The sequence below is a fragment of the Haliotis rubra genome, unplaced genomic scaffold (assembly GCF_003918875.1).
Source record: "Haliotis rubra isolate DU_JTF1 unplaced genomic scaffold, ASM391887v1 Scf169, whole genome shotgun sequence".
NCBI classification, from domain to species: Eukaryota; Metazoa; Mollusca; class Gastropoda; order Lepetellida; family Haliotidae; genus Haliotis; species Haliotis rubra.
In genome coordinates, this window is record NW_025765658.1 from 1,069,664 (window position 1) to 1,092,995 (window position 23,332).

Sequence of the window (23,332 nt, forward strand, 5' to 3'; positions counted from 1 at the left end):
TCAAGTCGGAATCAAAATTAATTTCTCTTCAATTGAGGATTTGGTTTCAAATGCAATAATGTAATTCATCAAAACACTTGTAAAGTGTAAACATTTTGAACTTAAATACATGACCTAAATCTTGCCCGAACGTCAGTCGGCCATCACTGTCGGGCTTGCCGTCATGTTGAGAACTGTTCACAAACAAGCAGATAAAAGGAAGCACACGACAGCAGAAGCCGAATGAATGTGAATAACAGGGAACTGTATGTTTCAAATAGTTGTGGTTAATGTTCTTCGCTGTCAATAGTACAGCGACGCTTGGCGGAGAACGCCAGTGACGCCAGTGACGCCGGCTCATCTAGGCTTGGAATTCCCACTTGTCGAGATTCGATGTTTATGTTGTAGACTCCACCGTAAATTTGGCCTGAAAACACACTGCCTACAACCTCGAATGAAGACGATTTCAAGGCTATTGTGTTCTGACTCTTAGAAGTGTTTTTAACCCCTACACGAGAAACCACGGGAGGCATGGCAGTGGCAGTAGAACACATGTTTTGTGCAGTAGGACAACAAGTAGACGCAGCTGACAGTGGCAGTGATCGAGATACAAGAGCGCCGCTCACCTTTTGATGTTGTGTGTTAGAAATTCCATGTGCAGTCCTGACAACATACAAGCTGAAGGTCAATTTTGACCATATCATTAACTTTTAAGGGAGACGCCATATTTGTTTAAACTCACGATAGACCAAGTAGACCTATTTGTTTACTTATTTAGATTGTTTTATTTTCGTTTTTATGTACAGAAACTTGAGTTATTAAAGGGTTGACAACCAATGCTTGTAACCACACTAGAAAATACATTTTATTTAATTTCATAGAAATGTGCTCGTTCTACATGCTCTCAGAAGGTGTGAAAACTTCTGAATGGAAATCATGAATGGGAATGGGTGATGAAAGTAGTACCGGTAATGTCAAAGTTCACCTATTAGCCAATCAAATCACTCGAAGGTGTTATGACACATATGTGTCATAACACTTTGTTATGAACCCCTTTACGAACTACCACGTGGGTAATAATATACAATTTCTGTTTTCACCTGGTAAGTTGGCTTTGGACAAAATCATGAAAAAGGTTTTAAGACTTTTTGAGGAAAACCTTGGCCCAGATGAAGCACTCACTATGGCGGCCATCGAAGGCACACGTAGGTAATTTTTGTGTAGTTCCTGGACACAAAGTATGGGAAGTTTGGAAGCATTGAAGCTGATAGTTCGAACACAGCACATTTTAGGAGCAAACTACCTAGAAGACTGTTAAAAAACATGACTGAATACAAAACTAGCTGCCAAACGGTGCATTTTAGCGATTTGACCCGTCCAGGCAAACTTGTTGGGAATTCGATTGCGCATCTGCACAATAAATTTGGAAATCTTTGAACAATTAGTTCTGGAGATATTTGCTGTCAAACGTCGCACTTTGGGTATTAATTTGAATTACCTGCCGTTTACTACTGGGCCTAGAGCCTTGAGGTTTTGGCGCAATCAACTTCAGCACACTGGGCACCTTGGTGAAATCATGGCACGACCCTGAACATGTCCAGGGTGTCATGGAAAACCATGCTTTTAAACTTCTTTGGAATATGCCCATAAAAAGGACCCAGGACACCATCATCATGTGGAGGTGTAGTAGACTGTATACCGACCAGGGGACTTACATTTGCCTTTAGGATACCCAGGCAAGGGACTACCACCAAGACGACCTGGAGGCATTGGCTGCCAGAAATTTGTTACGGGATTGTCAAAAAGGCAATAAAAAGAGCCTCGAGACAGATGAGGACCAACAAGCCGGGACAACCAGATAGGACAAGAAGACGAAGTAAGAAAAAATAGGTAAGCTTTTCATAAATTCGAAAATAGGCTTGTTTATGAAGTGTCTTTGGACAGTGTGCACTCTTTCCTCCAAAGTATACAGATGTGTAGACAGGGATGTGTGTATTATATGTATTATATGTACCCAAATACTTCTTGACAGTGTAAAAAATCCTCGTTATTTATAGCAAACTCTTTTCTTATTATATATATAATATTATATTGTTCGTGCTATATATATATATATATTAATATAGCCTATATGGTTTGGTCTGTGTTCGGTCCGATCTGACCCGGACGGACACAAGCTGTAGCACGGATGTAGCAAGGCTGTAGCACGGATGTATTACTGATGTACTTCTGACAGTGTTGGGTATCGGGAAAAATGGCCTCACTTTGATTTTCCAGTCACGCGATCTTTTGGCCTCGAGCACCGTAAACACATCTGATAATACAGTTGCGACGTCAAAGCTGTTTATGAAAGCCCCGGTAAAGTCGGACTAAACACATGACAGACTTTCAGGTAAGAGTAAAATACGAGAGAGGTGGCCGTTTATCCGTTATTGAACATATGACATCAACTTAGATTAAACGTCATGGTCAAACTGCTTTTTCCCCTTCAACTGTTGAACCGGTTTATCTTCAGAAACAAATTAAGAAATGACCCATGCAAATCGGTATTAATATCAACAATCTTGGACGTTGTTTTATGAGTGTTTTAGGAGTATATATCACACGGGGAAAACATTGGGGAAAGCTGAGATAAAAAAGCGTTACCATTAGACATTACCTGCATGATTCACGCATGTATGTTCAAAGTAGAAAAAATCGATCAAGTCAGGCTGTAGACATCCATTAGCTGAAGGTTTCAGTTGCACATTGATTTAGAGAAGTTATGGAACAGCATTTGGCAGAATACAGAGCACACAGAAGGTCAACTTTGATATTTGGATTATAACGGTAAGTTACTTTCATTGAGGATAGCTTATTCCTTAAAACACAAAGCAACAATTATAAAAATATTTCTTTGTTTACAAACAAATATAATAGTTGACAGGTGTGTAGACAATATGTTTGTCTGTTGTTTTTGTGCCCTCTGTTCATCGTTCTGGAACAAGTTTGACATGTCACGCTTGTGGGAAAATGGCAGATGGAGAACTTTTGGTATCTCACGGCGTGACGTTCCTCGTCGATTACACGTCCAGTGAAACATCATTAATGGCGACGTTTTCAGTAAAACAAGTTACAGACCAGCCCAATAATGGACGCCCACCAGACGCCGACCCACATCAAGACCGATGGAGTTGAACCACGCACCTCAGTCACACGTTTTTGCCAGCAACCCTGGCATTCCGTACCTTACCGTGCGTATCAACGCATAATAACCGACATATCAAGTTTTGAGCAAACCACGACCATCCTCCAATTTTCAATCTGTATGACCTCGACCCATTCAAAGCTAGCCTGCTCGGCTATGCGGTAGCCCATGCTCAGGCAGCGTCAGAAGAATATTGAATATACATTTATATTATATAAACTATCAAACTGTATTTCTCTTGTGTAAATTGATATCACACACAAATACGTATCTAATATAACGTATTTATACAATCTGTTGCTCAGTCATATCCGGTGCAAGACGCCCAATTCTGATGTCAGAAAATCACCGTCGACGTCGACTGTGGAACAGAGAACAGTTGCGATGGGAGTTTTCTTCTCCTATGAGTCAGCTTTCCCTCTTCACCGAACTGATGACAGGACACTTGTCTACAGGCGTACAGGTGAACGTTACACTAGGCCATGTGTTCTGTATTGGACAAGGGGGCGTTATGATTTGAGGAAGGATAACATCTGCAGCAAGGACGGCAATGGTTTTGGTTGAAGAGAACTTGAATGCTGTGAGGTACCGAGACAAGATTGAGCAAATGTCCGTTTTACCGTTTTTGCATAAGAACTGCACTGAGGTGGCGCTTCTACACGATAACGGCAGACCACACCTTGCTCGAGTTGTACAGCCGTATCTAGGACAGAACGATGTCTTACCCTGGCCCACAAGATCCACGTCTGGGATGAAATGGAGAGACGCCTACGACGTCATGCGAATCCTCGAACAACGCTGAAGGACATCCATCGACATTTTGTGGCCTCAATGAGGCGATGGTACTGCGTATCAATTTTAGATGGCAGAATAAGAATATGGCGACGACGTGGTCAGCGTTACTCAGACCAATGTGTTATGGAAAGAGACTCATGGGGAGGTGCAAGTATCATGGTATGGGGTGGCCTGAACCAGAGAGTGGGTCCTGTGGTGTTCCAGAACCTTAGTCCAGGGAGAGAAGGCCGCACCACAGCGGTGCGCTACATCTACCAATCTCTCAGACCCCAACGCATACCACATTTCGCACGTCACCGGAACAACATTTTCCAGCATGATAACGCCCTGGCCCGTACTGACAGAGCTACACGGGACTTCCTACAGCAGAACGGTGTCAACATTATGCAGTGGCCAGCCCTTAGTCCTGATTTAAACCCAGTTGAACATTGGGATGAAATTCAGAGGAGACTGAATAATGTCATACCAAGGCCGAACACAGCCGATTTCTTGCGCCAGGTCTTTCTCAGAGTGTGGTTCACGGTGCCAATTGCCTTCATCAATCGATTGGTGCACTCCATGCATAGACGCTGTGCTGCAGTTATTGCCGCTCGTGGTGGTCACACCAGATACTGAAGTCAAGAGTCTGAATGGACTGCAAACGTTCACGTAATGTCTTGGAATTGTGCTGAGTTATTCATTGATGTGTCAAAATATTGTCTACAAAAAATGTTTTTGATCCGTTTATTATGTCCATTTCTGTAATGATTTGATTACAGTGCCTATCTAATTTTGAATTCCTACTGATGGATTTTTTGCTGCTGAGTATATGTTAGTCTAAAAATCTTAGAAGATCCAAAGCTTACGCGAACTGAATAATTCCAGATCTTGGATACCAAACAGAGTAATCTATTATTTTATGTATCTGCTACCGAAAAACAACCAAATATATCCAATGTAAATTTCAGACAACTTATATTTGTGATTAATTGTCCTTTAGACAGAGTTTCGGCTTATATTTAAAAAAATGCATTTAACACATATACCAGGACAACATGTGTTAACACTTGTGACAACTACCTCTGCAATTATCTGTGAAACTCGTAACTTGTAACTCACAATGAATCACGAAAGCAACATCCTCTCATACACACTACTTTAAGCGTGATACGGAAGTCAACACACTGTCATAATATAACCCACATCCGGGAAATCTGTCCGTCTGTCAGTTTGCATTCTCCCCAACCCCTTACCACGGCCATCCCACAATCTTCCCCATCCCACCACCTCCCACCTCACCGCCAGTGTATCATTCGCACAGACACACTTTTCTGAATTTCAGCAATTCAGTGCACTCTTAACCACCTTACATTCTACATCCACCATATATCCGCCACTCTCTACAACCTTTCAATTCAACATCCGCTCCCTCTGCTTCTCTCTCCACCACCTTCCCATTCTACATCCACTCCCTCTGCTTCTCTCTCCACCACCTTCCCATTCTACATCCACACCCTCTAACCCCCACCTCCCCATTCTACATACACGCCCTCTGCTCCTCTCTCCACCACCTTCCCACTCTACATCCCCTCCATCTGCTTCACTCCCCACCACCTTCCCATTCTACATCCACTCCCTCTGCTTCTCTCTCCACCACCTTCCCATTCTACATCCACTGCCTCTGCTCCACTCTCCACCACCTTCCCACTCTACATCCACTCCATCTGCTTCACTCCCCACCACCTTCCCATTCTACATCCACTCCCTCTACTCCTCTCTCCACTAGCTTCCGATTCTGATTGTCTCGCGCACTTTATGGCCGTTATTTAAATGAGTGGGTGACTTAGGTTTTACGCCGCATTCAGCAATATTCCATCTATATGGCGGTTGTGTGTAAATAATCGAGTCTGGACCAGACAATCCAGTCAACAACAGCGTGAGCATCGATCTACGCAACTGGGATACGATGGCATGTGTCAAGCAAGTCAGCGAGCCTGACCACTCGATCCTGTTAGTCGCCACTATTGACAAACATAGGTTACTGAAGATGCTGAACATTTCCCAGGACGTCTGTAAACGAGGCGTCTTCCGTCTGTACGGAGAAGCAAAAGGAAAAAAAACCTTGACTAGTATCAGTAAAGCACGTCTGCATCGGTGTTGAGACCATTGACGTCGCCGCCGACAATGCTCCTCACTGTCTGTCCTGAAATCCTACGCAATCCTGGTATTGCTATATCTGTAGAGGTGGCGGCAGTGAGTCTTTAACGAACCCGTGTACATGAGTCCAGCGTTGCAGTTGTCACACGTGGTCAACCGGATAGGTAGGTCACGTGTTGACCCGTCTGTTAACTATTCCATAGTCTTGTGACGGTGCGTGGCGATACATGGCAAAAAACCTGGCTATGGCGAAAGCCGAATCGCCTGTCTGTTGCTTTGAACTTTTTTGTGTTTTTGGCCTGTACTTTATTCTACAAATCACTCCCGATGCATGCAGACATGAAACATTCACTGTATGAATATCTGCAAAACTGCACATCTATGAGATATTTTCAATTTTTCTACCTGTACGTGTGTTTGTTTTCAGAGTGTATCCAATGCTCACATAATGTTCTGAAATACCCAGGGCACGGTGAGCAGATGGACGTGTCAAAGATATGTGTTAATGAGAGTTATTAGTATTATTTTAAGTATAAAATGTAACGACATGTTGAAATACAAAGGTATATCAATGTCTACTGTTTGCAACTTACTTTAAACATTTAGTTTTCGAACATTTTGCTCTGAGGTATATTATGATTTATTCTTTGGTCGTTTACATATCTTCAAAGCAGTTGAAGTAAATTGTATTACGAAGCAGCCTAAGTTTTTACCAGTGAGAGATACTGGTGACTGATTGATACAACACACCCTGTGCATGTCGACATGTCAACACCGAAGTGCAGTTCCCAGCACACGGTAACAATGTGCATGGCGCCAGTACAGACATGCAGGTTGTGTGTACTAAAACAACCCTGTCCAATCTTCCCGTCCAGACAAGAAACCGAGGCATGGCGGGGTGGCGGGTGACCCCTCGTTCATTCGTTTTGATTACCTTCTCTTCTTCTTTTGCCAGTCGCACCACACCTTCCCGCAAGATTAAACCATCTATCAATTAAATGTGCGTATATACACAATGCGTGGGTACCCTCCCTGGCAACAAGTTCACATACTGTACAGACTTAGCAGACATTATTGATACATGCTGATATACTCTAACTTGATTTGACAAGATCTGCGACGTAAACTAAACCTACACTGTTCAGAAAAGCCCATTTATGTCAATGGCGACAAGTTTGATGTATCGTACGCCGCGTTGAGTGTTTGTATAAAACACTGAACAGTCTATGCTCGAGCAGCAGATGCCTATCGATATTACTTGGGGACACTTGAAACCTGAGCTGCCCATACTGATAACCCCGCATCCAGATTACACAGGTATGTGCATTATAACTGACCATATCTTCACATTGTATGCTATCATCGAGAAATATCTGTGTAGAAGAAGGAAAAAGATATACGTTGCGTTCATTGATAATATGTAACTTTTGATTTTGTAAATAGAGATAAACCCTGGAAATTGCTCTCATCATACGGCGTAAAGGGTAAAATGTTGCAAGCTCTTATGAGCATATATAAAACAGTGAAATCGTGTGTCAGCGAGATCCGAGATTTGATTGTCCATTTGGTTCACGGCAGGGATGTATGTTGAGTCCAATGTTACTCTCGTTGTTTTTAATGAACTTTCTGTAGAAATCATAAATTATGATAAACATGGAGTCCAATTGTTTCCAGATGTACTTGAAATTCTATTGTTGTTATTTGCGGATGATGAAATTCTTGTGTCAGATATTATTGGTGGTCTTTAGTGCCAGCTAGACACTTTAGACTCTGCAGATAAGTGGGGATTAACTGTAAATTCAGATCAATCTAAGTTCTTGTGTTTAGGAGAGGTGGGAAATTAGCGGTTAAGGAAACTGGCCTTACAATGGGAGAAACATTGAAACGGTAAACAACTACAAATATCTAGGTTTTGTATTCACTTGTAATTGTAGTCTTAGACAAGCAGTCTCAGAACTTGCAGTTCATAGTAAGAAGCCTTTTAATGGAATGAACTATAAACTTATGGAAATTAGGACCAATACCTGTATTAGTATTTTACAAAATATTTGACAGCCAAATTCAGCCAAAATATTTGTACGGGTCAGAAGTTTGGGAGTTAAAAGATACGATAACATTGAAAAAAATCACTTACAAACATGTAAAATATTTTAAATGTCAGCCCACAGACACCAAATGCAATAGAATGTGGAGAATGGGGACGGTTTCCAGTTTATATTAATTCCTACGTTCGAACGATAAAACATTGGCTTAAGTAAACGCCAATGCATGATGGACGAATTCCGAAAAAGGCATATAGTATGTTACATTACCTAGATACTGCTGGGTACCACACATGGGCGTCTAAGATCCGTCATATAGTTTGTTCAAACGGTTTGGGATTTGTCTGGATTTCACAAGCTGTCGGTGATCCGTGCGCTTTTATTCACATTTTTATAGAACGATTGATCAACATGTTTTACCAAAATTAGACATCTACTCTTGAAAACAGTTCATGTTAAAAGTTATTTATCATACAATGGATAGTGTTCTCGGCAGGATAAAGTCTACGGATATTTTCGGTATCCGTTGGGGTCATATACGGATATCGATGCAAATTAGAGAGGTCATATGCAAATTTCAGGGACTACTTTCACAGTGTAAACAAACATGGCGTCAAGGATCGGCGGTCGTGTCCGGATTAACGGCCGTGGTTACGGTACTGTCAGTGCTTTGATCCCAGAAAATTCATGCCTGATTATGATATATGGAATAGATTACAAAGCGAAGATAGAAATTCATAGGCTTACGAATATACCAACATCAGTTCCCCGACCGACTGTCAGTGTTAGCGAGAGAACGGCATAGGAATCCAGGGGATACAATGTCACGCGAACATTAAAGCGTATTTTGTTGTTCAAAAGGTTAATTGAAGGTTTCTGAAGTTCCACGCGAGTTTGTTGTTATTTTTCAAACGTAAGCTAAGATTTGTTGACAACAATACGTGCTTCAGCATAAAAGCTTACTGGGAACTAGATGACCTAACGCAGTCAGCGGAGTGATCAGGAGAAAATTATGTCACCGTGCTTGTGACGTAACGTATTGCTCCGCACATATTAGTGACGTCATAGACATTTCACGAAGTTTAGTTTCATGATTTGTGGCATTTGAAATCGCATTTTTTATAATTATAAAGCAAAAATGACATTGTATGATAAATAGGTTATCACACTCGTGTGTTTTGGGATGGTTAATATCCTTCATTAGGAATAAACACTATGTATTCAGCTCGCCAAGGCTCGCTAAATACAATGATTATTCCTAATGCAGGATATTAACCATCCCAAAACACACTCGCGTGATAACCTATATATACAGAATATAAGTCTTCTTGAGCCAGAGGGGGTATCTGTCTTCAAAGTTGGAATATAAATTCTGCAAAGTGTTGGTTAAATTCAATGCTGATATCTTACGTTTAAAGAATAACGTAGGAAGGTGGCAAAATATTGATGTAATTGTCCTGTATGTTCAACATTTTGTTGAAATGTCCAGCTTATAAAGAACTTCGGGGTGGATTTTTGCCTAAGAATTTGCAAGTTAATATGATTTTGTTTAGCAATATCCTTAAACAAAACAAAACTGAAGATATACACAATCTAGCTCGTTTTATCTATTATGCATACAAAATGAGAGAAAAAGTTACAAAAATAGAAATAGGTATTAAAATTCTAAAAACTTGCAATACAGCTATACATATATATGTTACTGATATTTTTTCACTGGAGGTGTAAGATAATCTATGCAGGTAGACAGGTAAATGCTATGAGTTTTTAAGAAATTGTTTCCTCTTTTCGTACACGCCTTCATACCTGTTTAGAATATGTATATCAATATGCATATGGGTATGTGGCCTTCATACGAAATAACGATTTTGATGATGATGAACTGAATGTTCACTATATTTATATAGACCTTCATGTATGTGGAATAATTGCTCATTTTCCACTTTGAAACCGACCAGAATGACGGCTCCGCGCCCTGTGCTGTTGCTACTACTGTTGCCGATCTCCATCGTGTCCTGCCAGCAGAGTGAGTTTTGTTTCGATGTTTGGTATTTCAACAACATATTAAAAACAACTACAACTAAACATACAGAAGAAAGAACGTAAACAGCTGACCCCATATTTCAATATAAATATATTTTCTGAATCCACGTTAGTAAAAGACAACAAAAGCTCTTATTGTTACATTGACAGTTATTTTAAATTGATTTGACAAGTTCTTCAGGTTATTCTTATCTTTGTGGAAAAGTGTGCAGGTTCGCTATCTACACAAAACACAGATAAACACGTTTGTGTAACACGAAAAGTAGTGTCATTTTACAGTTTCGGGCATGTGTGGATTTCATCAGACATGAGTTTAGTATACTGGAATATGATAGTAAGGTTCTTGTGGCTCTGTGACACGAATATGCATCAACTGCAAGTTAAGGCATTGATACTGTTGACCACGATTCCTTCCAGTTGTTGAGTCGTGCAATACAGGTTACATGTATCTTATCCATGTCCCACTAAATGAAACCAACACAGTCAGTTGCTAAGGCGGATCACCCTGTTGTTACTAGGTGACCTTTTCATCAGAATAAGATGATTTTGGAATCACTACTTGGTTCAATTATTCAGTTCTTAACAGATTTATGTCAAGCGGTAAATACCATCTTGTTGAACAGGATAATAATTTGCAAGGATGTTCGATGTTTCCCTACAGCATGAAGGCGACGATACCAGTTCCATAACCATATGTCTCCCACCAGTAGAAGTCAGAATGGGGAATTTCATGATACATCATTCTGATCTCTGTCATGAGAAGACCTCTATTTCACCAATATTTGAGAAACATGGACGTATACCCATTAAATTCGGCGCAGAAAGAGCACGATCGATTGTATTTCCAAAATTGGGCAATATAGATTGCTCAATGTTAATAGATATGTTGACTTTATGAATCTGAAAAAAATCCCGAACACATTTATAAATATAATATATGATTTATTTTCAAATATGTCTGAACTTTAGCTTTTAAATACTTTCTCATTTCACATGCTAGTTGTGGGATATTTTGTGGTGACCCTGTCTGTGAGATATCGACAAGAGGACTTGTTTTCTACCCTGGATGCCTACCATAAACAACAGTAAGATAGCGGGGGGACACCAGACCGGCAACCCTTATGTTTACTATATGTTCATCGATCTCTTAAATTGTCCCTATCAGACTTGATAGTTAGGCATGTGTGTATTATCAGAGTATACCAAGTGATATTTATGCTGACAATGGGCTAGGTATTAACCAGGTATGTTTATACCTAACATTCCACTATACGCCCTCTTGATCTACAAGGGCCAACATTGTACAAGGATTCATACATGTATCCCACACACAGTACATAAATAACAATTGTCCCATTCGGACTATATTTTTTTAATAATATATACACTCAAGGCCAAACGAAAGTGGCCGGTGCTAAAAATCTTTAAAAAAATCAACACAGTCAAAAAATTGTATTTATATCTATTTATGTTGATAGTAAGGCCACTTGCTAAACATACGGAGGTTATTACAACATCAAACATGAAGTAATGTTCGAGTAACATTTAATTAAATGACACTGGTATCAAAAGGCAAAGTTACATGTTTTCAGTTGTCTTGAACAATATCTGTGAACTCCAGATTAAAACACAAATGTCAACGTTTAGGTGTGCATTATTTAGTATGGTGTGTGTCCTCCTTCTGCATTGATACATGCAAGTACTCGACGTCTCATTGACGTTGTGAGACTTCTGATGAAGGCATTTGGGATATTCCCCCATTCCTCATGAATGGCCTGTTCCAGTTGTCTCAGGTTTGCTGGAGAGTGTAGTCTCATTCTGATTTTCCTGCCCAGAAAGTCCCAGAGATGCTCTATTGGTGAGAGGTCAGGGGAACGACACGGCCAAGGCAAGACGTTATTGGTTCCCATGAAGTCTGTCACAATCCCAGCTGTGTGTGCAGGAGCATTGTCTTGTTGAAATAATGTCCCTTGGTGTTGATTAACGAACGGAAACACAACTGGACGAATAACCTGGTCAGTGTATTGTTGTGCTGTCAGGTTGCCTTGAACTGTGATCAATTGTGTCTTCATTTCGCCACAGATACCTCCCCAAACCATAACACTCCCACCGCCATGAGCCTGAACCTCCATAACGCATGACGGGGCATGACGTTCACCACGACGGCGATACACACGTGCTCTACCGTCGTTATGGTATAAACAGTCCTACTCTCATCGCTGAATAGAACCCTACGCCAATCACGAAGCTGCCATCGTCGAACACGACGTGCCCAGATCAGCCTATTCAGGCGATGTTGACGTGTCAGCATTGTTCCACGGAATGGTCTGTGGGCTCGAATTCCGGCATGCTGTAGTCGTCGTCTAACTGTGTGTCTGCTGACAACTCGACCGAGTGCCGTTGATGCCGATTCCGAAACTGTCAGGAACCGATTCCTCAGATGTAGAATTCGTAGATATCGATCTTCCTGGGGGGTAGTGACCTTTGGTCTACCTGACCTTGGTCGGTCAACAGTCCTGCCAGTCTCATTGAAACGTTTTATAAGTCTATTGATAGAATGTCTGTGACAACCAAACGTTCTTGCGACATGGGTATGAGAAGCTCCCATGTTTATCATTCCTATAACTCTTTCACGCTGTTCTGAAGTAAGTCTAGGCATATCTAAAGTGTTTTCCTGTTTCATAACGTCTGTGTTATACCAACGGTCGTTAAATGCCTCGTTTGGCTGACGTAGTGTCGCTTTTATCCTTCAAAAACGTGTATTTCACCATTTGTACAAATTTCCTGATTTTTAGCTCGGAGTCAATTTTTCCTAATGACAACATTATTGGTGTGTTTTGGCGATTGTTAAACAAAAGAAAATATATTTCACCAATTTTGAATAAATTTCATATATCAAAAATAAAATGGGCCACTTTCTTTTGGCCTTGAGTGTATAGTTATGCTTGTTCAATCAGTAGTGTCACGTTGCGAAACAGATCAGCTCGTTTAACTAAAAGGTCATTTTAATGTTGTTCGTTGTTGTAGTGGTGATGTAAAAAGCGTTGCTTCCACTATTTTAAATATTGATGAACCCAAATTTCGTCGAGACTCAATCCTTTCTGGAGTAATCTTACATGTACAGAAGTAGAATATCATTGGTCTGGTGGATTTCTGACCAGATGTCAGTAACATTGGAATGCCATAAGCTGCTACTTTCCCAAATCTTTCAAAGGTTATGTGTTAATGCAGTGACGGGTACATGGGGAATGATCCAGAGCACTCGTGAATGACTGGGGGCCTTATTGCCATTGTAAGCATTTACCAGAAGACAATGCATTTCTTGATCAGAGAAACTTTTGCAAGGAGGCAATTTTTTAACAATGGCTTAAACATTTCGCCACTACCAGAATGAGCCCAAACAACGATAACATCAGTGGGTGCATTTTACATAACCACCATCAAAGAAAGGAAGGATTGTCCCACGATGGAAAGTTGGAAAGGTCATGGCGGCCGTGTTCGTGGATGTTGGGGAAATCGTCATGGATCAAGCAATAAATGGAGCATATTCTGACTTTCATATCAAAAGATATATATAGATATATATATAATATCTTTTTAGATGCATTATATATCTTTTCCCCGATGCTCACCACAAGTGCTACAAACTATACACCTCATGTATGTGTCTGTTTCAGAAATATGCAACAAAGAACTTGGAATGGCATCTGGTGAGATTCCAGACTCTGGGATCCTAGTTTCCTCAGAATTACCAAATCAGGAGAAGGGAAAGATGCGTTATGGTTCATTTGAGAGTAAGTGTAACATGAATATTATGGTGAGTTTATTACTTCAAAGACAATAATGTTAAATATTCGGTGTGATATGCCCTGCATGATAACGGATTGTCTCTCTCTCATACTAACAGACGTAACTTGGTCTGCATGGTGCCCAAACGCTGGTGATAGTGATCCCTGGGTCGAGATACATCTTCCGAAGGTAAAGTCTGTGTCCCAGATCAGGTTCCAGCTACCTGCCATGGGCATCCCACCAACGACACCAGTTGCCTTCATGACCAAGTTTAACATGGAGTTTCTTCCCTATTTTGGAGACGAGAAGTACATACTATTCAAAGAGGTAGGTGTGCTCTCTGAAATGAATCATATGGCGATCTAAAGAAGCTATTGAAAATGCTTCACGGATTCCGCAAGAATTGGATCTGATCTAATTGTATTTTTTGACAATTATGACAAAAGAAGCTGCCATGTAACGGGCGCCTTTGTAAAATATATGTTTATGAAAACATGAATGAATGATGTTCAGGAACCACGAAAACTACCCTCTGATATCTAGAATTGCGATGTTATCTTGTTGTTTAAATCAGAATATCAAGTCAGTATTCAATGCGACCATGTCGTACACCATCATCTTTGATCCTGCTATTGTCACCAACACTATCAAACTGACGCCAACTGAATGGACGAACTCACCCTGCTTTAGGATGGAGATAATCGGATGTGACATCACAGGTGGGTTGTTGTAACACATGCATTTACTGGACAACGAACAAACAGCTTTAGTATATATTTTATCGTCAGGCCGCAAAGAATCGCCGAAGCTTTTAGTTCGAAAACCTTGACGGCAATTGTTTTAAAATAAGTAGTACGTGACGTGCTTTGCATTTATATATTCGGTTCCCACTTATTTTTATCTTTTACAGATCTGTGCCCAGATCCATATTGTTTGAACGATGGCGTCTGCGCTGGATCAGACCTCTGCTACTGTCCACAGCCAACCTTGGTTGGAGAGAAGTGTCAATACAGCAGTAATGCTTTATCTTTCATTATTCTACTAGACTGTAACACAATCCACCCTTGCAATGGGATTCTGTCTGCATGTATATACATCGGCGACACTATTTAATATCACCTTTGTAAGGTCTCTCAGATGAGATGTACCATGTGACGAAGGCATGGGACAGTTATCCTCCATATACATATACCGTACTGATCGGAGCGACGTATGTCTATAAATTCACACGTAAATGTACATAAATGTACGATAAACAAGTTACGACTACTATGTATAGATGGTTAGAGGAAGCTTACTGAATCATTCCGTCAATCGTATGTACCATAGTTACATGAAGCACGGTGTGTCACTTGTTCCAGAGCCGTGTGTGCCAGTGACAATGTACAACTTTACCGAGGTTGTTAACGAGACGGTGACAGGGATTCCTTCTGACTTCAAGATTATCAAAGGGGACGCGATGCTGGAAGGGGGATGTAGCCCAATTCTACAGCTACACAACGGCGGTTGCGTACAAATGCCACTTGACGAGCTGTGTTTAAAAGATCTGGACAACTGTTTCTCGGGATTCACTATCAGCCTGACTGTCAAACAAGACACGATTGTAGATCCGAAGTAAGTGATGTTTTCATAATCAAAGCTCATGTTTCGTGAGGCGATATTCAGACTTTTCATTGATCGAGGTTAGTGCATTGGACAGCATTGCATTGCATTGTATTGTATTGTATTGTGTTTCCAGGTACTTCTTGACAACTGGAGGTGAGCTAGGCTCGCATAGCGGTATATCTTTCTATTACCAGAATCAGAAGCTCATAGTTTCAGTCACAATGTCCAAGAGGTCGTGGCGTTTGGTGAAGCAGTTCAATCCTCAACCAAACACATGGTATTGGTTCGAGATTTCGTGGACGCCAAACTTCGGATTGTCTCTCCATGTGAACGGTCTTCCAGCAGGCTACGTGTTTCAATACTCCACGGCAGACCCAACAGGTGATACTGATAGATCCTAACTGGTGATGGTACACCTTATTAAGGAAACAAATGGTATTATGCTACCGTATCATTGGCAGGTCTTTCGCTGTTATTTGATCGATCCTGTCTCTATTTATGTTTATTATTCATGCTCAACAGTTTAGCGAAGCTTCAAACTTTGGCTGCCTCACTTGGCAGATAAATCAGATGTGGTTGTTGTATCGAATCGTAAGAAATGGTAGTGCGTTCCGCAATATTATTCCGATTACCATAAAAGCTTAGTTACAACTGTACTTGATATCCGGTTGTTAATTGTGAGCAATTCACAGGACTTCATGATACAAGGGACAAAGGAAATTACCTAAAGGAATTATCCGGGCATTAAATGCTTAATATATCTTGAAAATATAAATATAAAAGTATTGTGTATCTCCAAGATATGACGATGCTTTATAATCTTGTCAGATAAATACATATATTTGTTAATCGTATCTATCAATACTTTGCCCCAATTTCCCACTTTTTACGGAGGTCTGATGAAAAATATTCTTGCAAGAGTCGTCGTGTAACAAAACAAATGAAGTATAAAGATTAATAATAGTGTAGTTGATTTTCCTATTTACAAAATGTTTCTTAAAAAATGGGCCCACCGACCGTAGTCAACAAATGTGCTTCAGGAACAGTGTAGTGTCAACACGTCCTGCTATTGTCGTATCTTTTTCCTCAGCAAATAAATCTGAGACGCTGGTAGTGGGATGTTCTACACAGGTGACAACTGCCCCCAGCACACTGTGGGTGAAGAACCTTGTGTTTGCACCACTCCGGCATGAAGACTTGAACGGAACCATATATTACAACTGTAAGCAAGTGTATGAACCAGTGTACACGCAGAGACATATATGTTCACACAAAGAACTTAATCAAGCACCCCTGTATTTTTGCAATGATAGGTTTTCAACATGTACATAAAACCTCTCATGGTGACCACAATTGAAAAACATGTGACACATATGATCCTTTGACTCATACAAAACGACAAAATAATTGGAATCCATGATTTTATAATGATAATTGCTCATTTACAAAAACACTGATTTTCATACAAAACCATGTCTGTACAACTATGGCCCTGGAATGTTTAATGTTGAATTTATTGGTGAAATCAATTCAAAATCAATATCGAATGTAACCTCAATGTGCCTTTGTGGCAGTCGGCACACTCCTCCTCATACCCCCTATCAGCCTCCTGATCATCTGAAGGGGCAGTCTACGCCATTCCTTGTGTTAAGCAGCTTCCAATTGGGTCAGATTCTTTACAAGAGGATCCCTTTTTTGCACACGACGACCAATCATTTCCCAGATATGCTCCAAAGGGTTTAGGTCGGGGCTCATTCAGTCGTGAGATAAGTCCGCGGGTGCTTAACTAAGTTCTTTGTGTCTATATAAAGGGGACGCTATTACCGCTAAGTAAGATATAGAAGTATTGACAGCATTTCCTCCATACTGAGGTAAAGTTATATTTGAAATTCTGATCACAAATAGTTTTGGGTTATTTTGTCTTTAATGATTCTCTTCCTACAGTTAAAAGTGTCTTTGCTGTGGTAACCACTGATCATGTCTCGGTTGTCAAGGTATCGGAAACCAGTCTCAAAATGAACCTGGCTATATGTCAAAAATATTGTTTTTTGATATGTGAGAATTAGCGCAAGTTGCCTTACACATGTTATATTTGGGATTACACTTTCTCAGTAAAGTACTGTTTCTAGTACTTCTGTTGGGTTGGAACCCATACGGGATTCGAACCCACACTCTCAGAGTCAGACACCGTGTGTACTCTTCTGATAAGTATAAATTGGCACGGCTACAACGGCAGAAAGCTATGTGATGGACAGTTCACGGGTTCGATTTGGTCGAGCGATTCCATTTTCTGAGTAAAGTACCGATTATAGTACGTTAGCGATTATACACATTATCATCTAATTCCCTAGCCTCGTGCAACCTACATAAGTTATTGTGTTTCAGATGCTGGAGATCTAACGAAATCTACACCGTGTGTTCCCCCGCCTTCAGGTAAGGAAGTCCCGCGTTTAGATGCTGTATTCAGACCTTGTTCCAAAGTTCACTTTTGAAGTTTATAATCATTTTTTGTTGTATCATCCCTGAACAGTGATGGAGTGCATGGAACCTCCGACAACTACCCAGCAGATTACAACAACAGAAGTCATAACTACAGTTGAGGTTGACACAACCGCACAAGAAGCTGAAACAACGGCACAAGAAGCTGAAACAACGACAGAAGATGTTGACACAACCACACAAGAAGCTGAAACAACGACAGAAGATGTTGAATTAACAACAGAAGCTGAAACAACGACAGAAGATGTTGAATTAACGACGGAAGCTGAAACAACGACAGAAGATGTTGAATTAACGACGGAAGCTGAAACAACGACAGTAGAAGCTGAAACAACGACAGTAGAAGTTGAAACAACAACGGAAGAAACACAGATAACAACAAAGGCTGAGACAAATGAAGCGACAGGTATCGTTGTGGTCTTTATGTAAATATTTCGTATTTTGTTCTTACAAATTCAAATTCAACACTCACACATGCCAAGCGTCAGAAGGCGTTCAGTATAGCCTGAGCTATTATTACAGAGGCTACTATGATGCTTGAAGAAATTACAACTGAAGAACCGACAACACCTATGGAAGAGATCAGCACAACCGAAGACATGACCACTGAAAAGCTATCTACAGAACCTCCAACAACTACTGAAACTACAACAACAACCACCTTGCCTACCACCGAAATTAGTAAGCCATGTTGACGCCGGTGGCGCATATTAATGCAAGCATAGTTCTTGAGATTGTTTTCTGCAATTTAAGAATGGGTTTATGTTTTATTCAGGGAGAGGCGTTACGCTGGGAGCAGGTGGTAGGGGAATAAAAGTGCAGTTGATAGAATGAGATTGCAGGGTAATGGTGGCATCTGAGGATGGACAGGGGATGTTGGGTGGTGTAGGCAGGGTAATGGTGGCATCTGAGGATGGACAGGGGATGTTGGGTGGTGTAAGCAGGATAATGGAGGCATCTGAGGATGGACAGGGGATGTTGGGTGGTGTAGGCAGGGTAATGGTGGCATCTGAGGATGGACAGGGGATGTTGGGTTGTGTAAGCAGGGAAATGGTGGCATTTGAGGATGGACAGGGGATGTTGGGTGGTGGAGCCAGGGCAATGGTGGCATCTGAGGATGGACAGGGGATGTTGGGTGGTGTAAGCAGGGTAATGGTGGCATCTGAGGATGGACAGGGGATGTTGGGTTGTGTAAGCAGGGAAATGGTGGCATTTGAGGATGGACAGGGGATGTTGGTTGGTGTAAGCAGGGTAATGGTGGCATCTGAGGATGGACAGGGGATGTTGGGTGGTGTAAGCAGGGTAATGGTGGCATCTGAGGATGGACAGGGGATGTTGGGTTGTGTAAACAGGGTAATGGTGGCATCTGAGGATGGACAGGGGATGTTGGGTGGTGTAGGCAGGGTAATGGTGGCATTTGAGGATGGACAGGGGATGTTGGGTGGTGTAAGCAGGGTAATGGTGGCATCTGAGGATGGACAGGGGATGTTGGGTGGTGTAGGCAGGGTAATGGTGGCATCTGAGGATGGACAGGGGATGTTGGGTGGTGTAGGCAGGGTAATGGTGACATCTGAGGATGGACAGGGGATGTTGGGTGGTGTAAGCAGGGTAATGGTGGCATCTGAGGATGGACAGGGGATGTTGGGTGGTGTAGGCAGGGTAATGGTGACATCTGAGGATGGACAGGGGATGTTGGGTGGTGTAGGCAGGGTAATGGTGGCATCTGAGGATGGACAGGGGATGTTGGGTGGTGTAAGCAGGGTAATGGTGACATCTGAGGATGGACATGGGATGTTGGGTGGTGGAAGCAGGGTAATGGTGGCATCTGAGGATGGACAGGGGATGTTGGGTGGTGTAAGCAGGGTAATGGTGGCATCTGAGGATGGACAGGGGATGTTGGGTGGTGTAGCCAGGGTAATGGTGGCATCTGAGGATGGACAGGGGATGTTGGGTGGTGTAGGCAGGGTAATGGTGGCATCTGAGGATGGACAGGGGATGTTGGGTGGTGTAAGCAAGGTAATGGTGGTATCTGAGGATGGACAGGGGATATTGGGTGGTGAAAGCAGGATAATGTCGGCATCTGAGGATGGACAGGGGATGTTGGGTGGTCTTCAGCAACCCATGCTTGCAACAAAAGGCGACTATGCTTGTCGTAAGTTCGAGGTGACTAATGGGATCGGGTAGTCAGGCTCTCTGACTTGCTTGACACATGTCATCGGTTCCCAATTGCGCAGATCGATGATCATGCTGTTGATCACTGGATTATCTGGTCCAGACTCGATTATTTACAGACTGCCGCCATATAGCTGGATTATTGCTGAGTGCGGCGTAAAACTAAACTCACTCACTCACTCACTAAGGACTATAGGACTTAGTGTCAGGAAAAATGTTCATGGATGGTAGGTCTGAGTACGAACGAGTGTTTGGGTTCAGTGAGCTTTTGGGATAGTCAAATCAGGGTAAAGCCTGTATGAACGAATTTTATGTTATGTTACGGGAACTTGGATAGGTGGAACGCAGTGGAAGCTGGTAAATACGTAGTCAAAGGACAACAGAGCACTTTTCTTAATTTTTTTGCAGTTTTATTCCCAAGAGTATATAATCCCCAATATGTACAAATATATTTACAGAAATATTGGTGTGTCAGGAAGGAGTTTGTATTCCTGTTGAGATACTTGTGTTTCAGAATGCCAAACACCTCTGTGGCAGACTGGTATCATTAAGGACATTCATGTCGTGTCCTCATCAAACGGCCCAGGAAAGACGCCGATTATGGCTAAATCCGATTGTTGTGCAGGTACTGAATACTAATTATTACGTTAACTAGCTAAACTGAATCGAACATATTAGTGAATAAATGCAATATAAATATGATAATACAATATAACAAATATCCTGTTACCAAACAGAATGCAAAATTAACACAGACAGTTTTCAGGACAAACGGTAGGAGGATGGTGTCCAGATCCTAAGTTGCCCCCTACTGCTCAGTACTTGGAGGTTACATTTGAGACGCCCTACGGGGTGAAGGCTATCGAAATCCTGCCACCAGAGGGGACGGACCCTATATATCCCTCCGCGGCCAGGGAGTATATGACAAACTACACCTTTAAGTATGTGCCCTTCGGAGGAAGCAATCTCACAACGTATGGTACACAGGCTGGGCCAATCGTGAGTTGATATTCCTTTGCATATTTGTACTATTTTCTTTGACAATTTTCATCTTATTTATTTCAAAGTTCATAAGCAATAATTGAAATAGATTCCGTTACAAATGAGATACGTACACATGTTTATTATACTTCTATGAATAATATTGCATTTCCATCCGTTTCACGTTACGAGAAATTACAGCAACAAATCCTCAAATATTGACCTGTCATGTAATACATATTGCCTCATCTGCTAGGAAACAAGACGGAGTGTGAAACTAGCATTTCAGGGTGCGTAGCTAAGTTAGTGTAAACAGGGAACGGTTCAGGCACATCATGAAGTACATTTCGTATAACGAATCAGAATTTGGTCCTGTCAGATCGCCGAAGGGATCGGGTGCTCGAGTCCTTGTTTAGTCATAGTCATTTCGTCAAGTGTATTTCTTTGGTAGATATTGCTATAACTCAAACATTATTAATCGGGCCAAATTAGTGCAAGAACTCAACACATTACAAATGTTTATAATGTACACAGTTTATGTAGACACAGTTTCATTATATTGGCTATTCATATCAGTCGTATCAATTCAGACACAGCTGAGGACAAATTCCCAAAGGATGTAATGGTGTGTTTTGGTTTCTCCAGTACATGCTGGGTGTGCGGGGAAACGCTGTGACAGTTGTATCCACCATCACAGAGATTATCGGCCTCATCACGGAGAGGGTTCGCATATCCGTCGCAGACTTCAAGAATGAGCCTTGCTTCAGGTTCGAACTCTTTGGATGTGAGCCACAATGTGAGAAACATTTCAACTTAACAGTTAAATCAAAAGTGTAGATAAGACAACAGCATAATCCAATATTTACCAAGTATGATTGAAGTTTGTGTTATTTCTTACAACATCCAATCTCACGAAATCGAACATCAGCTGTCTATAAAGGTCTTGCCTTGCGTCTCCGTTCAAAAGTAAACCTGACAATGGACACGTGAGTAATTGAGACATCCTGTTTAGTGTATCTAAATACAGATCCTGTGCCCTAAAATACCAGTTCACATCTCCAGACATCCAGACATCCTGTTTAGTGTATCTAAATACAGATCCGCCCTAAAGCCTCTCCAGACATCCAGTTTAGTGTATCTAAATACAGATCCGCCCTAAATCCGCCTCTCCAGACATCCTGTTTAGTGTATCTAAATACAGATCCGCCCTAAAGCCTCTCCAGACATCCAGTTTAGTGTATCTAAATACAGATCCACCCTAAAGCCTCTCCAGACATCCAGTTTAGTGTATCTAAATACAGATCCACCCTAAAAGCCTCTCCAGACATCCTGTTTAGTGTATCTAAATACAGATCCACCCTAAAGCCTCTCCAGACATCCAGTTTAGTGTATCTAAATACAGATCCACCCTAAAGCCCTCTCCAGACATCCAGTTTAGTGTATCTAAATACAGATCCACTAAAAGCCTCTCCAGACATCCTGTTTAGTGTATCTAAATACAGATCCACCCTAAAGCCTCTCCAGACATCCAGTTTAGTGTATCTAAATACAGATCCACCCTAAAGCCTCTCCAGACATCCAGTTTAGTGTATCTAAATACAGATCCACCCTGAAGCCTCTCCAGACATCCTGTTTAGTGTATCTAAATACAGATCCGCCCTAAAGCCTCTCCAGACATCCAGTTTAGTGTATCTAAATACAGATCCACCCTAAAGCCTCTCCAGACATCCAGTTTAGTGTATCTAAATACAGATCCACCCTAAAGCCTCTCCAGACATCCAGTTTAGTGTATCTAAATACAGATCCACCCTAAAGCCTCTCCAGACATCCTGTTTAGTGTATCTAAATACAGATCCGCCCTAAAGCCTCTCTCAGACATCCTGTTTAGTGTATCTAAATACAGATCCACCCTAAAGCCTCCCAGACATCCTGTTTAGTGTATCTAAATACAGATCCACCCTAAAGCCTCTCCAGACATCCAGTTTAGTGTATCTAAATACAGATCCACCCTAAAGCCTCTCCAGACATCCTGTTTAGTGTATCTAAATACAGATCCACCCTAAAGCCTCTCCAGACATCCTGTTTAGTGTATCTAAATACAGAT

At 41.5% G+C, this 23,332-nt stretch overlaps 1 protein-coding gene across 1 annotated transcript; it reads left to right on the plus strand.

Annotated features, from left to right (window-relative positions):
* The first annotated feature begins 1,162 nt into the window (after nucleotides 1–1,162).
* LOC124272345 lies at nucleotides 1,163–22,065 on the plus strand. The gene is made up of 14 exons (XM_046707521.1): nucleotides 1,163–1,184; nucleotides 13,860–13,976; nucleotides 14,090–14,298; nucleotides 14,546–14,690; nucleotides 14,882–14,986; nucleotides 15,333–15,585; nucleotides 15,710–15,957; nucleotides 16,667–16,798; nucleotides 17,962–18,009; nucleotides 18,107–18,481; nucleotides 18,598–18,756; nucleotides 20,762–20,872; nucleotides 21,014–21,246; nucleotides 21,874–22,065. The coding sequence occupies exons 1-14, from the start codon at nucleotides 1,163–1,165 to the stop codon at nucleotides 22,063–22,065; spliced, it is 2,349 nt and encodes a 782-aa protein (XP_046563477.1).
* The last annotated feature ends 1,267 nt before the right edge of the window (nucleotides 22,066–23,332 follow it).

What these genes read in the sequence shown, in the direction of transcription:
- LOC124272345 (XM_046707521.1), top strand. Translation starts at nt 1,163, where the DNA reads ATGGCGGCCATCGAAGGCACAC. An exon ending in AGAGAAGTGTCAATACAGCA is followed by an intron (nt 14,987 to 15,332) that starts GTAATGCTTTAT and finishes CACTTGTTCCAG; the next exon opens with AGCCGTGTGTGCCAGTGACA. An exon ending in TAAATCCGATTGTTGTGCAG is followed by an intron (nt 20,873 to 21,013) that starts GTACTGAATACT and finishes GACAGTTTTCAG; the next exon opens with GACAAACGGTAGGAGGATGG.